Here is a 17,686-nt window from a genome sequence, read left to right on the forward strand (position 1 = left end):
TAGTCTTATTCAATGAATACAAATATACACCTTCAACCTGATATAAGAGTAAAACTCCGCAGCCTGATCCAACAGATACATGCTCCTCTATCCGCTCATGCAGGTATATCTGTTTATCAGTGTTACAAAATCATATTCATACGAGTAACAAAACACCATCTCAACTCTTATATCCATTTATACGATATTAAATTTAATCAATCAAATAAAAACTCAACTCAATATAGCTAAATAAATATAATCATTTAAAATCACGGTTACTGTAGCGCATAAAAAACACATGTTCCCCTCTGCCTTTGCCCCTAAAAGTAGAGGAACCGGATCCCCCACCCCCTCGCAACACCGCGCCCCCGTCTTTGAATGAGCCTTCCTCCTCCTCGGCTCTGACCAGCCCTGCAAGCGAGCTGACGACGGAAGCCGAGCCGGAGCCCGGAGCGCGCGAGGGAGAGAGTGCAAGGCGGTGATTCGATGGCGAAGCTGTACGTGCAGGCGGTGCCGCCGCCGGATCTGAACAAGAATACGGAGTGGTTCATGTACCCCGGGGTGTGGACCACCTACATCCTCATCCTCTTTGTCTCCTGGCTCCTCGTCCTCTCCGTCTTCGGATGCACGCCCGGCACGGCGTGGACGCTCGTCAACCTCGGCCACTTCGCGGTACGTACGGCCCTGTCTCCTGCCTTGTGCGGGGGGTAGGATTGTGTATTGCGCGTTGGCTTGGGCGCGCCCCGTGGATCTGAGGCCCGGCGGCTGTTCAGGTTGCTATATTGCTTTTGCCGGGGCTAGAATGGATGTTGTCATACGGCAGCTACGGATTGCTTCCCACTGACTAAATATTGGTGTTAGATCGTTAGTATTGGCTCTCCCATGATCCCATCCTACTCGACCCCATCATCGTCCTATGCAATGACTGGACAGTTTGTCCCGAGCTCTAGCTGGTGCTGTCTAGAGATTGTGCTCAATAGGATTACAAACCTCTATTCTAATCCGCATTTCTGCACTTCTGCACGGTAACTTTAGGATTTGTAAACTGCTAAGGGCTGAGAGCTCCAGCTCTAGATCTGCTCCACAGATCCAAAAATTCATGAGCAGGTCCATCCATGGAGCTGGAGCTGCCAATGTAGGTGTTTGGTTAGCAGGCTAGCTCCAGGTCCACAGATCCATGAATGAGGAGGTTTAGGGTGAATTGTCCATGCTACCCTTTATGTTTTCACTTGTGCACTATTTTGCTTGTGAGCTTGCTTTCATTTTATATTTTTGGATGATTCTTTGTGCGTTGCTTTTGGATGACTATTTGTGAAATGGCATTGAGGCGCAAAAACATTTATACATGTCCTAGCATATTTGTGTGTTTCTAGTCAGTACGTGGCCAAATCTAGTTTGTACGTGGTCTTGCATGCCTTCATTGCTCCCAGCAAGTACACACACGGCGTGTCTACTCACTGAAGTGAAAATGAAAAGGAACAAGTAACATAGGTATGCACAGATTGACGCACCACTGTTCCTAATACTACAGGAACAGTAGAGATAGTACTGAGGTCCTACTCCCCCATAGAAAAAGCTAATTGTTCAAAATAAACAGGTTATGAATATGACAATCTTATAGCAAAATGTAATTGAAAAATAGCATATATCATCACAAAATAATACTAATCCCAAGCAAGAGCAATATCGGTGGCCATCTCATCACGAAATGTACTCATAGACATTATACTTGATTGCGAAGTTGACCTATCGGATGCTACTTGAGAAATAGCATATTTGTTATATCTTTCCGGGATGGTAGGAACATAATTTGGAAAATATAAAAGGATAAATATGTGAGTGGATATAATAACAGTATCAGATTCCTCTGGCTACTAAGGAAAAGGAAGCAATACAATTTTATCCTGAAACAACTCACTCTGTGGACATCATACAGTAACAACAAAACAAGCTCTGCAAGACACTATCAGATCAAGATTCACATCTGAGCCAGCTCTATTGAAGAAATTTTAACTGCCACTTGCACTTTGAAGTCCTGGCTTATTCTTTTCGTGTGTCCATATTTGAACAATCAATTCCAGTCCCAGCAACAATGTAGCATGTATGAAGAAATTGACATGGACCCGGGAATCTCAGAAACTAACATTTTCAGTGAGAAACATGACATGTTTCCAAGATTGATGGAGATATCACAACATTCTATTATCTGAAAGAAAAAGGCTAATCTGACAGTGTCAACGAGTTCGTCAGTGCAAAGGCTGGCCAATTCATACAAATGTATGGTTGGTTTTGAGAAAAAGGAGGAAACAAACCTTGCTGGATCTGAGAAATTGGAGTAGCGACGGCCGGAGGGCTGCAGGTGTAGGGAGGTGGAACTTGTGGTGGGTGGCAGCGGGCATACCTTGTGGCGGGCGGCGGTGGGCTAAAATCATGTAACCTTCTGGCTAGGGTGGATGGCGGAGGCCCCAACGGCGGGCTAGGGAGGAGGGCGGGGGCCTCCGTCTTCATCCTCTCAACGGCAACGGCGACAGACTTGCAAGGTGGCGGGCTAGGGTTCAAGTCGCCAAAGCGAGTGGAGGGGCAGGGCCGGGTACATGGGTCCCGAGGGGGGGTCTACTCGGGCGCGAAGGGGTATTATCCCAGTGGCAATGGTGGGTAATTTCCCTGTGGATTCATGTGGACATTGGAAACAAAGATTTGTGGAGCATCCTTTCACCTGCTCCAAAAAATTGTACTGGAGACGGACCTGATCCACAGAGCAGGCTGCTCCAAAAAAACGTGGATCAACCTTGTTTGGCAGGGCTTAATCCAAATCCAATGTGGATCCTGGATTTGGAGCTCTGCAAAACACCCCCCTAAATATTCAGGTTTCTGCATTACTGAAGGTCCCCAAATTTGGTCTTAATTACAGATGATTTACGCAGAGATTTTGCTTCTGCCAGGTGATGTAGAGGTAAACAATACCTGGGGACATTGCAGCGATGTAGTCAGTGGTCAGGGTCTGTGTGCAGTTTTACTGGTGGTCCATAACTCCATAAATATATTTGACATGATCAAAGTGTGTACTGCCATAATGTGCTCTCTTCAAGTTTCAGCTATTGATCTATTGAGACACATTTCCTAGATGCTTTAGTTCAGAGTTCACATAGCTGTCCAGTGTTCCACAGGCCAGGAGTGAATATTTTGGACTATCTGGCTCCTTGTTAATACACTGGTCATATTTGTCAGGGTAGTAGTATGCGAATGATAACCATTGTTCGTCACATTGCCAAACTTAACTAGTTGTCTCCGGTGCACCCAAAGTGACTATGTGTGTACTGTTCCCCATATTAATATTGAGCATGAGCATTCACAACACTCAAAAGGAGGCAGTGGGTATAGTAGGTTATAAGTTGGATCTGGGACATGCATTGGTGCTGAAACTAACCTCCTGAATTGTACTCAGTTTTGATGCTCGTTCTTACATGATAGTCAAATAAACAACTTTCATTAATCAATGTTTTGCTAGTCTCAGTAATAAAATAGTTGTAATTAATGCCACATAATATCTTATTTTACAAAGCCAACTCATGTTGTTCTCCGTTATTGTCTCCAAGCGTTTGTTATGAAAGCAGAGTGGAATTTCTATTTCCTTAGCTGTGTAAGATTATAGTTTGCCATTTTTCTTGATACTTCAGCCAGAATCTTTTTCCATTTCTGTTGCTTGCCTGATTGAATATTTGTTTCAGATTACATACCACTTTTTCCACTGGAAGAAGGGGACTCCATTTGCTGATGATCAGGGGATGTATAACACATTGACATGGTGGGAACAAATGGACAATGGCAAACAGCTTACTCGCAACAGAAAGTTTTTGATGGCGGTTCCTGTTGTTCTGTAAGTGTTATCCCTTTTAAATGTTTTTTCATTTATACATTAAAACTCTATGATGGACCCTATTGCATGGAATTATAACATGGATGAATATGCACTTAATACTTGTTCTTTCCAAGTTTCCAGCCAATAAGTAATACTTGTTAACACCTTGGCATTGATGTCGTGATGAATCTTGATGTTTTTTTTACTAACATTGACGTATTATACTTTGTATGGATTGAACATATATTTTTAGTTGATAAATGGTTTCTAATGAAGCAATTTCTAGTTTGTGTTCAAAGTAAAATGTTGTGGGCCCTCGTGCTATTTAAGCGCATTTTCTTCAAATTTCGATTTCCAGTTTTTAGGGCATAATTTCTACCATTGTGCTTGACATATGCCTGTGGAAAGGGATGCCATTCTGCTCCATTAGATAATTGGTTTCAAACTTCTAGATGTGGATATCAGAAAACCTCGCTTTCTGAACAACAAATCAGTTCTGAGAAAAATCTCTGTATCTGACCTGGGAGAATTAATGAACTATCTTGAAAATAATCTGCCACAGCTGATTATGCTACCCACTTGAACTTTGGAAAAAACTTGCCTGTCATTAGTAAACACACTGTGTCGCTGTGCCATGTTTGATTGTAGTGCTGCTACGCCCATTACACCCTGATATCCCAACTGTTTTTGATATGGTTGGGTTGATTGGATTGGCAGGGATAACTAGCGAAGCGTCATTGCCCTCTCAAGGAGGTTTTGAGCAGCTGATTTACGTGGACTAATTTATTAATTTATCGATTGCTTGACTACAATAGGTGATGTGCCCTCCTTTAGGAGCCGGCCCTAACAATCTAAACTAACAAATCTTATCTCTAAGACTAACTAATATATCTTATCTCTAACTAATTTAATCTGACCCCTAATCTTCTCTCACGTGCTGCTACAGTACCAACCAAACTAACTTAAACTAACAAACTATACCTCTATCTAATTTAATTCTCGTCCTGCCGAAGATACTCTCCATAACAGTTTCTCTTCACTTTCTACCAAAGAAACAGGCCTTTCTGTGATTTGTTTCATTAAAAAAAGGCCTAACTCTAATTCCATTTTGGGCTTTGGGAATTGCTAAATTGGACCATATCTGAAGATAGTTAAGGCCCATGATTACTCTGTTTTATAAAAAACAAAGCACTCCGATATGAGTTATGTTGGACAAGTAGAAGCAATGTTCGATTTTTGTTTTTGGGCAAAGTTCTTTGAACAGACCAGTAGTTAGTTTCCGTGAAACATCCAGAAACAGGCCTTTCTGTGATTTATTTCATTAAAAAAGGCCTAGCGCCTCTAATTCCATTTTGGGCTTTGGGAAATGCTAAAATGGATCATATCTGCCATAGTTAAGGCCTATGATTACTCTATTTGATAAAAAAACAAAAGACTCCGATGATGTTTTTGTTATGCGAGTTATGGACCAGTAGAAGCAACGTTCAATTTTTCTTTGGGGCAAAGTTCTTTGAACAGACCAGTAGTTAGTTTCCTTGAAATATCCAGAAACAGGCCGTTCTGTGATTTGTTTCATTAAAAAAGGCCTAGCGCCTATAATTCCATTTTGGGCTTTGGGAATTGCTAAAATGGATCATATCTGGCATAGTTAAGGCCCATGATTACTCTGTTTGATACAATAAACAAAAACACCGATGTTTTTGTTATGCGAGTTATGTTGGACCAGTAGAAGCAATGTTCAATTTTTTTGGGGCAAAGTTTTTTGAACAGACCAGTAGTTAGTTTCCTTGAAATATCCAGAATGACTAGCATTTGGGCTTGAAAACAAATCTCGGGTTCTTCTGAGCTCTAGTCCATTTAAAATATGAGATAGCATACACTGTGTATGTTCATTTTCATCACATTAGTGCCTTCAGCAGGGCAGCAATATATTGTTTCTTGAGGTCTGATTGAGTTTTGGTCATGCCTAGCAAATCTTTTTGTGTGCATCAGTTTTTTTTTTTTTGGTTTCTAATACAGAAGTAAGACCTTTCCATGTGGTTTCTTTGTTTTCTGATGCCAAACGTTTCCCTTCAAGTTCAACTTCTGCATAAGTATTAATGTACGCTATGTCATTGATGCACATGTTTCTCTCCTGTTTTGAACAGTCATGGTAGGTTGTAAGCCACTCTTAAATAAAAATTTGTGTTTTAATGAGGTAAACTAGTACGGGATGTGGGAGTTTTGTCTGTTGGCCTCAATTTTCCAAATGAAAAGTATGATGTTTCATTTTCCATGCCGTTCCTGTTCCAACGGTGTAAGCTCACCAGCCAATAATAAATTTATGCTTGTTTGGTTCTAACAGATTCTCCAGAAATATAACTGCAAAAGAGTGCATTCATGTTCATTGTATCTTAAATCTGACGCTAGGGAAATGAGGTGATGTGTGGCGCTCTTGTGCTGTGTTTTGCACTCAGCTATAGTATAGAGATAAGATTCAGTCTCCCAAGTTAAGGTATCATAGGAAATTTCTGAAGTTCAATTCTCTGCCATAACTCGAGGGATCCGATCTGTCAATGGTTTGTGGAGCTTTTAATATTACATGGACTAACATTCCCCCCTATGTTTCCCAATATCTTTATTGGCTAACCAATCGTTTTGTTTCCCCCCTACTTTTATACTATGTCAGAGTGGACAGCGGAACTAATTATAGGGATGATTTCTCTGTTTCTTGGCAGGTACTTGATAGCTTCGCACACAACGGACTATCAACACCCTATGCTCTTCCTCAACACCCTTGCAGTCACTGTGCTGGTGGTTGCCAAACTACCAAACATGCACAAGGTTCGGATTTTCGGAATCAATGCCGGCAGCTAAGCAGCAGCATACCACGGTAGACAGCCATCCATGATGTTTCATTTGGATTTCAGGATGTGGTGCACCTAGTTCTGAATTGGATCATCAGAGTACTGAGTACCAGTGAGTAGTGTTTAAGAGCTGTTAGTAGATGACATGTAATCATTGTACAGAGAAATGCTAAGGAGGCTGGAAAAATGATGCTTTCTGCAACTACAGAACAAGTTCTGTAGACTCTTTAATGTTGCTATATGTTGTCTAGCAAGTATTTGGCAATCGATACATGCACAGTTCTGCTCTTTGTTTGTGAAGAGGTTATACTTTTTCGTCACCACAATGTGAAATTGGAAGTGCCTGTGCCCAGTAATCAGTTATTATGCGACAAAATCATGGCAAGTAGATGTAGCGTCGGTGCAGTCAGACCCAGAGATGGATGCAAATTTTAGATGACTCATATAATTTTATGTTAATACATAAAAACCGCACAGATCAAGCGGTTTACATCTGACTTGATTTGTCCGGTGGTTCTGTACCTTTTGGCTAGCTGATCTATCATCTCTGCTCTTCTCGGTTGGTAAAACGTTAACTACTAAGCTCGTCAGTTAAAGTGATAACAGTGAGATATTCCATTGCCGACTGCCAGATGCTACATCTTGCTCACAAAATCTTCCTGCTAAGTGATAATACTCTGACCGTCTGACGAAGTCGTCGAGTCGTATTCAGCAGACACCGGTAGGATTGCAGTTTATAAGCCTTCCTGCAATCAGCTTGGCTCGTGCTTGGAAAAGCATGGCCAAACTGTGCAGCAAAGCCTCCGTTCGGATGCAAATCCTTCCTGTACCAAATGCAATGCATATCCTCTCCGTGACTACCAGTCGTTGACGAGGCCCTCCTTGTCTTCCACATGAACAAAGTGGCGACGCCGGACTTGAGGACAGTGACACCCATTACCGAGAAGCCACAGGTGTGTGGATTAGTCCCGGGCAGATTTGGAGCCTGGGCTACTGTTCCAGCGGTGCAGCTTTAGCTTTGTTCCTATTCTGGTGTATCGGCTGAACCGTTCGCCAAGCAAAGTTGTACAGTGTTTTTGTTTGTCTGAAGAAAGATATGGCCGGTCGATCTTTTAATGGCCAGACAACTTTTGGTTGACATTTTTTTAAGCCTTAGTACTAAGTTACAAACGGTAGTATTTTAACACACGTCAAAACTTACATCAAACTCTACAGATGCACATCTTCATACCTAAGGCACGTAGCCATGGTAAAAAAGAAAGTCACCAACAATAAGTCTAGTGAAACTTCCATCCATGATAGTATGAAAAAAGAAATAGCAGAATGCAAAACCATGCATCATGCTAGGCACAACCATGCATGGAGACCCTGGGTATTTGCCGACAGGGCGAATGGGGATGGATTTGTCGGCCTGGGTCCTCGCATAGATTGCGGTGACATGAGCATTATGCGCGCGTGGATACGCAGGTGAGATGCGAGTTGGAAATGCAGGCCCAGGTGCGCGAGTGCTTTCTCACCACGAGCAAATTCGTCTGCGTCATTGCGGCCGCCCCCCTGCTTTTCGCAGGCGATCGAGTTCATACACGACACACTGGCACATGCATATCGTAAGCGTGTGTTGCGTAAGCAAGATGATCGTGGCATGACCGAGCAACGGGATATATCAGGAAAACAGGGCAATATCGGAAAGATCGTTGCCCGGATGAGAGGATGGTAACCCGACTGACGCGTATAATTTTTTTAAAAAACGTGTTTGATTGTTTATATATATTATTTTAGTTTAAACCGATAGATGTAAATGTATATCTGCAGTTTGGCTCGATAGATGTAGGCTTCTGCATACGCTTGTGCAGACGGGATTATTTCTTAATGTCACAAAATTAACTTTATACGAGTAAATAATCACAATCTTAATGATTGTATCTACCAATACGATCTCAGATTCGATCAATCAAATAAAAAATCAGCTCAATCTGTTTAGACACATACAACCAATTAAACACTTCTTCATTTCAAAAGATATAACTCCCCGTAAACTACATATACTATTCAAACACTCTCACTTCAATAGATATGACTCCTCTAATCTGCATATACAATATATATAAACAATTAATCACACCCTAAATATCCACATGAATTCATATACAGTCCCAATCAGTGTACAAAACCAGTATAGCCTGCGACTAGATCAGCAAGCAGATCGAAGCAGAACGACGTCGCCGGAATTAAAGCGCTTCTATTCCGAGCTGCGAGCGTAAGTACTTCCCTCTGCCAGTTCGTTATGGCTGGTCACCGGCAGGAGTTAATGAGCCCCGATCAGATCATGTATCAGCGTTCCAAATCGCAACCACCGCTTGAGCATTGAATTCGATCGACATGCTAGGATGGGCCTTGGAACATTCTTCCCCATCTCACTCCATGGAGATTAAACGGCGATAGATCTATAGCCGAGTAAAAAAATTCCACCCCCAGGCGAAACAGTCCTACACACGTGTAACTTACCACCCTCGCCTCCGTGATCCAACCATTGATCGAAACGTACCCTTCTTCTTACACATAGATGGTATAGCTAACCTTTTTTTTTTTTACGGAAAGAGAGTGCTTTATTGATTACTCAGGAATATGAATACATTTATTTTTGAGAACTCTAAAACACAAACAGGTGTTTGCGCTCGCCACATATCGTACCCTTAGGCCTTAGCTAGTTGGTATATAGCTACCTGACTGGGTCGTGACGTGCGATTCACCCGCGCGAACCACGATCGACCACGCACGCACGACGGGAGGTGAGCCACAGCGGTGGCGCGCGCACCGATCCTTGCTGTTGGGCGTTGGCGCGCGGCCGAACACACATGCCGGCCGGCCGACCTGCTTTCCGTGACAGGAGCAACCGGCGCCAGTGCCCCTAGCTCCCATGCATCGCACGAAAGCCCCTCAAATTCGCAAGGCTAGCTGCCGGCGGCCGCTGCTTGCTCCTCCGCTCGCTCGCAACCCGAGAAGATCAGACAGGTGAAAACTGAAAGCTCGAAAAGAACCCATGCCAGGCCAGGCCGTCTGCACGTCCTGCGAATCCTTTTCCCCAAGGAAGTTAGATTAGATTCTGCCCTTGCCGTCCGTACCTCTCGCCTTCGATCGCTTAGCCAGGAAGGCAGCAACCACTTCGCTCTGTCGGACAGTACCTTTCTCCGAGAATCTCCAAGTCATTTCGTGTACAGGCCGTATGTAGAGACGTACGTACTAAGTACATACTCTACTATGTAGGTAGTAGCTAGGCACGTCGAGTCGTCGCCATTGATGAAAAGAGAATACGGAGTATTCATGGCTCCTGCTTTCTGATGGCGATCGAGATCGAGCAGGAAGGTATGTTAGCACGTGGGTATGTGCGTGGAGCGCCGAGGGAGCGGCCTCTCTCCGATCTTGATCCGAGCCAGCGACACGCCGCGCTGCTACGGCACGGTGGTTGGCAAATTTCGCTTCCGGGGTGGTCACCCACGCGCCGCAAATGGCTACCTTCGGAACCAAGGGACATCCGCGTCTCTCTCCTACCATGATAGGGATCGATGATCATTATGTTAAAAATACAAAAAAATAATTTTATATTAATTTATTATACGACTCGTCACTTATATAACTTTATGATATAATTAAAAATTAACATGTTATTAATAACATGTCATCAATGATAGATCATAATATTACTTGTCACTTCATTTTTTATATCGATGATGTATCATAACTACACTCATCACTTATAATCTGGTCATAACTGATAGATCTCTCTGCACCAGTCATAAGTGACGGGTCTCTTGTAGCAGCCGTAAATGATGTGTTATGTTATAATTCGTCGCTTATGATTTAGCTCTGTTATAAGAGTTGATTAGCTACTGTACGCGCCTAATAGTTATATGACTCAACAGTACTGCATACACAGTAGATATGGTAATTTTCTTTGGTTCCACTTAGAGACTCTAATATGTTGTTGATTTAAAGTTTGAATTATTGCTAGATTTTTGAAGGTTTTCATCTCCCCATTTTCTACTCCTCTAACTCCTATTTGGTAGATTTTTTGTGCTTTGAGTTGTAATAGACCATGTTGCATATTTATCCAAAATCTTAGTGCAAGTGAGTTGCATTGATATTAGATTTGATACTAGGTTTACCCGATCTACCACGAGATGCCATAGATCTAGTGTAGTTGTATGAAAAATTTAATCGCATGCTTAATCACATCATTAATGTAATTGTTAATGAAGAATGAATATTTTTATATTGTAGATGACGGATAAAAGTTGGATGTATCTTGAGACTCGGACTTGTCCGGAGTACCTTAGCAGGGTGAAGTATTTCATGAGTGCTGCTTTAACGGATATGAAAGATTATGGTAAAACGGCAATATATTGTCCATGTCGCGATTGTAGAAATGTTAAGAAGTTACTGAAATCAGACAATATCCATGCACACTTGGTCATATGTAAATTTAAAAAAAATTATACATGTTGGAACAAACATGGCGAGCAAGAAGTTAATGGAGGAGAGATGGATCAGGGTCTCCATGCCAATACTGTGGATCAAGGATTAACACCCAGTGATATGGATCACGATATGAGGGATAAGAACATATTAGGTTTTAATGATAATGATCTCGAGGATTTTGTGGAGAATATAGATCAGATGGTGCGGGATATCAAACGGCATGACGAGTATAATAATGATGAGTTTGCTAAATTCTAGGAATTTATGCGAGATTCCAAGATGCACCTTTATCCTAACTATAAGGAGAAGTACACATGGCTATTTGGGGGCCTAAAATTTGTGCAGCAGAAGGCAACCCATTGTTAGGCTAATAAGAGTTTCAAAGTATTGCTGGATCTGCTAAGGGGTATGCTACCAGAGGTGAACTTGGTGCATGAGGGCGTCTACGACGAGAAGAAGATAATTTATCTTTTAGGACTGAAAATAAAAAAAAATACATGCATATAAGCAGGAATGTATCTTATCGTGGAGATTATGCAGAGCTGGATCCATACCCCGTATGTGGAACCCATCGATATAAGCGTAGAAATGATGGTGGGGATGGGGATGATTGCAAGAAAATTAAAGACTCGCCTAGGAAGTTGGTGTGATATTTTCCTATAATTCCCTATATGAAGCGATTGTTTGCTAATAAAAAGAAGATCCAATAGTGCGTTGGTATAAGGAGGGTCGTAAGAACGATACAATGATATCAACGATGCAATGATACAACACCCAGTGGATTTCACTTAGTGATGAACCATTGATTTCACATTTAGTTGGTTCGTTGAAGAATTGAGAAATATTAGGTTTGCTATGAGCACAAATGGAATGAATCCATTCGGTAACCTGAGTACCTCACATAGCACTAGGCCTGTTGTATTGTCGATCTATAACCTTCCACCCTGGTATTGTACCAAGCGAAAATACATTATGTTGTCGATCTTAATATTAGAACATAAAGAACCTGGCAATGATATCGATATGTACCTCAGAACTTTAATCGATAATCTTAAAAAACTCCAGTCAGAAGATGTCGATGTTTGAGATCAGTACAAGCAAGAGTATCTTACCTTGCACATCATGTTGTTTGTCACTATCAATGATCTGCCAGCACTTGTTAACTTGTCAAGTCAGAACAAAAGAAAAGGTGAAGCTTGCCCCTATTGCTTAGATGACATACGCAGTTTGAGGTTGAACAAAAAAAAAATATTGTACATGTGGTATCGATGTTTCCTTCCCAGAAAGCGCCCGTACCAAAATATGGATAAGCAATTCGACGGCACAAGGGAAAAAGCGTTACCTCTAAGGTATTTCAGAAGGGAAGATGTCCACAATCAGGTTAAGGATATCAATGTTATTTTTTATAAGCAAAAACAATCGTCCAAGGATGATGAGCAAAAAGGAATATGGAACAAGAAATCAGTACTATTTGATCTAAAGTATTAGAAAAAATTAGATGTTCGCCACTCTATCGACAATATGCATGTAAAGAAAAATATATTTGAGAGATTGATCAGTACATTGCTCCAAATAAAGGGAAAAGGAAAGGATCATGAGAATGCACGAGCTGACCTTGAAGAAATAGGCTTAAGTCCGGAGCTTCATGCATATGATACGGACAAAGAAAACACCTATCCATAGCAGCTATCACTCTCTCTAAGAAGGAGAAAAAAATTATGCGACTTCTTGCACAGTGTAAAAGTTTCCTTCGGTTACTCGTTCAACATCGCAAGACTTGTTTCGGCAAAAGAGCTGAAAATGAATTTTGCTATGATGAAGTCTCATGATTGCCATGTGATGATGACATTATTGTTTGCGGTAGCTATTAGGAACATCCTCCCAATTAAGGTTCGTGAGGCTATCCTGAACCTGTGTTTTTTCTTCAATACAATTGAACAAAAGGTGTTCGATCTAGAGTGGCTGCAGGAGCTAGAAAAAAAGATACTCTGAGACTCTATGTATCCTTGAAGTGTATTTTCCACCATCATTTTTCGATATCATGGTATATCTCACTGCTTATCTTGTGAATGAGATACTCTATCTTGACTCTATGTTCCTGCATCACATGTTTCCAAATAAGAGATATATAGGCATTCTTAAGTCGTACGTAAGGAATCGACGGGTGAATAAGTGAAGGGTAACCTCTTTACCCGTCACTTATGTTAAGTGATAAGTTACGGGCACTTATGTTTTTACATAAGTGATGGGTGAAGAGGTTACGCATCACTTGTGTCTTGACATAAGTGATGGGTACTTATATCTTTCTCCCTAGCACATGGGAGACGCATGTCAGCGATAGGTCAGGGTTACGACTCGTTATCTATGATCTCATTGGTGACGAGATACTCTACCTTGGCTCTATCTAAAACACCTTTTAGATACCCATGATTCAAAAAATGAACTTTCAACACAAACCCATCTCACATTAAGCACATAGTTTGAGCTCTCGACATAACAATCGAGTAACGCTTTCGGTAGCCCCTCTTGATAGTACGGCTATCGATCCTATAACCCAGTCTCCCACCAAACTCCTTAAGACCGTAAAACTAAAAAATATATTCTAGTTATACCTCTACCTTGAACAATCTCATCGGACTTGACGAATACATCATCCAAGCACCGATGCTTCTCATAACTCTTCAAGGCTCGTCATCAACTCATCTTCTCTTGATGACGATGATCATCTCATTTCCATGTTGATCTTCACTCGATCTCTGAAAGCTTAATGAAGTTCACTTGATTGCTTCCCATGCACCAAGTGTGAAAGATTTTTCTTATCACATCATCTTCATTTGGTTCACCACCAAGGCATGAATCGCAAGCGTCAAGCATATACGTTGTTCACTAAGCTTGTCTTTGATCTTGCTCTTCCAACTTGGCATATCAGATATCTTAATTCAACTCATGTCTTCTTATGGAGACGAACTACAACTCACTCTTAAGTACAAAACACATGATTAGTCCATAAAACCTAATTGACAATTTTATACCTTAAGTCATTTGATCTTTACAAGTAACTTGGTCTTTACTCTTATTGCTAATTTTCATATAGAACTTAACCCCACTCACTCTCAAGCACATAGGACATAGGTTAGTCTATAAAACTCAATCGATAATCTCATACCTTTAGTTACTTGATCTCCACACGTAACTTAACATTCATGCTTATTGCTAATCTTATTGAGACCATCTTCAACCTCTGAGATCTCTTCTACTCTAGCTTCTTCTTCATCACATAAGCATCACGTAGAGCTCATTCATTTCGATGCATCTCTCTTGATCACATGACATTCCTCAATGAATCCCTGCTCTATCAATCATGCATCACTTGTGGAACAACCTACTAACAATTCTCAACGCAATTGTTAGTCCATAAGTATTATCATTAATTACCAAAATCACACTTAGTGGTTAGATAAAATCTTCAAAGGCAAGCCTACTACATAGCATATGCGAGGTCTGGATGAGTTAGGGTGACATACTGAAGGCCACCAGCGAGACTGCAATACGTCGTTGGATCAGCGATCAGCTCGTTGGTCGATGCGGGGAGCTTGGCATGAGTGTCAACCGGAGTAGAAGTAGCATGGCACTCTGTCATGCACACATGATGCAGAAGATCCGCAACATACTACTTCTGTGAAAGGAACAAACCAGCATCGGTCACTTTACTGTTATGCCGAGGAAGAAGCTGAGGTCGCCAAGGTTCGTCATGGCGAACTCGCTGTGAAGACAACGAATGAGCCAGTGAAGAAGGTCCGGCGATGAAGCCATGATGATGATACCGTCCACATACAAGAGGATGTACATGAGCGCTCCCGTCGTGAAGCACAAAGAGTGATGTGTCGGAGAGGAAGCAATGGAGCCGAGCTTGCGGATGTAGGAGGCGAGCCGCTGGTACCACCTGTGTGGCACTTGCTTCAACCCATAAAGAGAGCAGTGTAGACAACATACGTGATAAAAGGGAATAATTGAGATTATCTAACAGGCAACCGAAGCTCTAATACCAATTGATGCAATCTTGCCTGATCTTCCGAAGGTAATATGACAAGTCAATTTGGTAGAGTTTCGATGTTAATGATCCAAAGACTCCGACCAGATCAGATCGAGAACTCTCACAACCACTACAACACTACTCCATGGTTATCAACCATGCTAAGACGCGGTTGACCTCACCAAGAAGGATTCTCCTATAAGCGAATCGAGAACACAAGCAAGAACAAGTAGATACAATCTGAATATTATTGATTACCAATAAAGTGCTCAAATTTGGGGTTCTACAAATCGATAGACGGTGAAACTGTCTAAAACAGAATAATCTAAGCAAAACACGACTCTAAACTATGATGGCTATTATGTATATATAGGCGGATGTGACGAGGTTGCCCAAGGGTTGTGTGGACCTGAGAAAATATGTGCACAATTTAGACTCTGATCCCGACATGATTACATGACCCTACAAGGTCTAAAACAGTTATGCAACACATTATTCCTTCGACTCTGACTAAACTATAAGGAATATTTGGTCAAGTCTAGATCCATTGGAAAGGTCTAGTCATAAGTTTTCTAGCAAGTCCAAGATCGCCTCAATCAGACTTCGTATGCGAGAGTTATGTTCGTTTTACTGACGTGTTATCCTGTGACTCCGAGTAGACTTTAGAGTTCGACTAGGACTCGACTTTGACTCTGAGTAGCCTTGGCCTTCGAGTGATGACGTCTAGGTGAGGTTGTGGTGTTTCTCCTATATTCCTAAGCAACAAAACAACACAAAACTTAGTAGTATTCTATTCTTTACGAAGAAAATATGAACAATGAGGGACAAATTCGCATTGTGTGTATCAGAGGGAGGCATGCCCTTATCAACTGGGCTAAAGGTTTCATTGCAGTGAAGAAGGATAGTAGAGAAAAAACACATGTAATTGAGCGTGGTTGTAGTTTGTGCTTGGTGGTGGTAGTGATGTTGGGGTAGCACAAGCAGCCGAAAACCCTCAGCTCAGTGTAAGAGGGCGGCCGGCCGTAGAGCTTCTCATACAGCGTAGCCATGTGAATGGATTTGCATGGTCGTTGGTTGAGAAAGTATGTCACCATGGAGAGCACCTCAGCCCAGAAGGGAAGTGCCATGTGTGTCTGAAACAGAAGAGTACGTATAGTGTCGTTCAAGGTGCGAATCACTATTGATAGTGCTAGGGCAGTGGGTGTGATGGTGTATAGGTCACCGTCACTATTGCAACGAAGAAGCATGCTCTTGGTTTGTAGTTCTTTCACAGAGAAACCAAAAGAGTCAAACTCTATTGAGCAAGACTAATTATGTGTGAACTTGCGAATATAAAGTGAATTTCGAACAAGAGATGGAACAAGAAGGACATCATTCAGGATGAAGGATGGTCCGAAGGTGTGAAGGCGAGAGTGGCCCGAGCAAGAAATAGGCATGGAGGTGCCATTCCCAATGGTGATAGAGCAGGGAGTAGAAAGACGAGATTGATATATGATGTTACCATCATCAGATGTCATGTGGGAGGATGCCCTGGAGTCCATTACCTAGCTACCTTGTAGGAGCGAGAGGTTGTTCATGGTGGTGAGGCCATAATTGTCCCAGGTTGGAATAGACTATGCATGGAGAAGCGGGCCTACTATTGTTGTATATGCCTGAGGGGGACGGGGGACAATAATGCCCTGGCCAGCGTGAGAGGACCCCCTTCCCCCTTGGTGCGTGCCACTGTCTCGGGAACAGCTGCCCCAGGTTGAAGCAAAACCAGGGTCCAGTTAGAGCTGGTGTGGGCACAGATCGATGTCCGGAGGAGTTGCCGTGTCCCTTGTTCTTGGACTTCCTGCCGCCGCCTTTCACCTTGCTAGAGGCAGAGGAAGAACCACGGCAAGTAGATCTGTCGCACGGAGCCTGTGAAGAAGCAATGGTCGAGAGCAAAGTCGTGGCCACCAATGTCTTGATAGATTTGGCGAGCCACATCTCCTCGAGTAGCAGCATGGAGCGTGCCTTGATGAAGGAAGGAAGGGGTGTCATCATGGTAACAACTGTAGCTGCGCTAGAGAGGCGTTCGTTGAAGCCACGAAGGGTGTTGAGGACGAGGGAGCAGTCGTTGACCAGAGTGTTGACATTGCGAAGAGTGTCCGCAAGGCGCTTCTGTTGTTGACAGTGGGCCATTACGGAGAGGTCACTGTGTAGAAGGGTGTGGAACTCGGCGGCGAGGTAGATCGCACTACTCTCTCTGTTGTCGCGGATGAGGGTCTTCGCGGTTGTCCAGAGGTAGTGTGCATGCTGCTCTGGTTCCATGATGAGGTCGAGGATGTCCTCGGAGATGGAACCGTGCATCCAAGACAACAGTGTAGTCCCGCATGATCCATGTAGGATCGTCAATCTTGGGCTCAGTGGTGTTGTCGACGTGGTGAAGAAGACTTGACTTGCCGAGGAAGGTGAGGAAGAACATCGTCCATTTGGAGTAGTTGGAGTAAGCACCACGAGTAGATG

The 17,686-nt window shown here is 42.5% G+C and overlaps 1 protein-coding gene across 1 annotated transcript; it reads left to right on the forward strand.

The window, feature by feature from the left end:
- Nucleotides 1-311: 311 nt before the first annotated feature.
- LOC133924778 (uncharacterized) lies at nt 312-7,007 on the forward strand. Its single transcript, XM_062370480.1, has 3 exons — nt 312-654; nt 3,711-3,859; nt 6,559-7,007. The coding sequence occupies exons 1-3, from the start codon at nt 469-471 to the stop codon at nt 6,695-6,697; spliced, it is 474 nt and encodes a 157-aa protein (XP_062226464.1). The 5' UTR covers nt 312-468; the 3' UTR covers nt 6,698-7,007.
- Nucleotides 7,008-17,686: the final 10,679 nt, after the last annotated feature.

Source organism: Phragmites australis, chromosome 7 (genome assembly GCF_958298935.1).
Source record: "Phragmites australis chromosome 7, lpPhrAust1.1, whole genome shotgun sequence".
NCBI lineage: Eukaryota > Viridiplantae > Streptophyta > Magnoliopsida > Poales > Poaceae > Phragmites > Phragmites australis.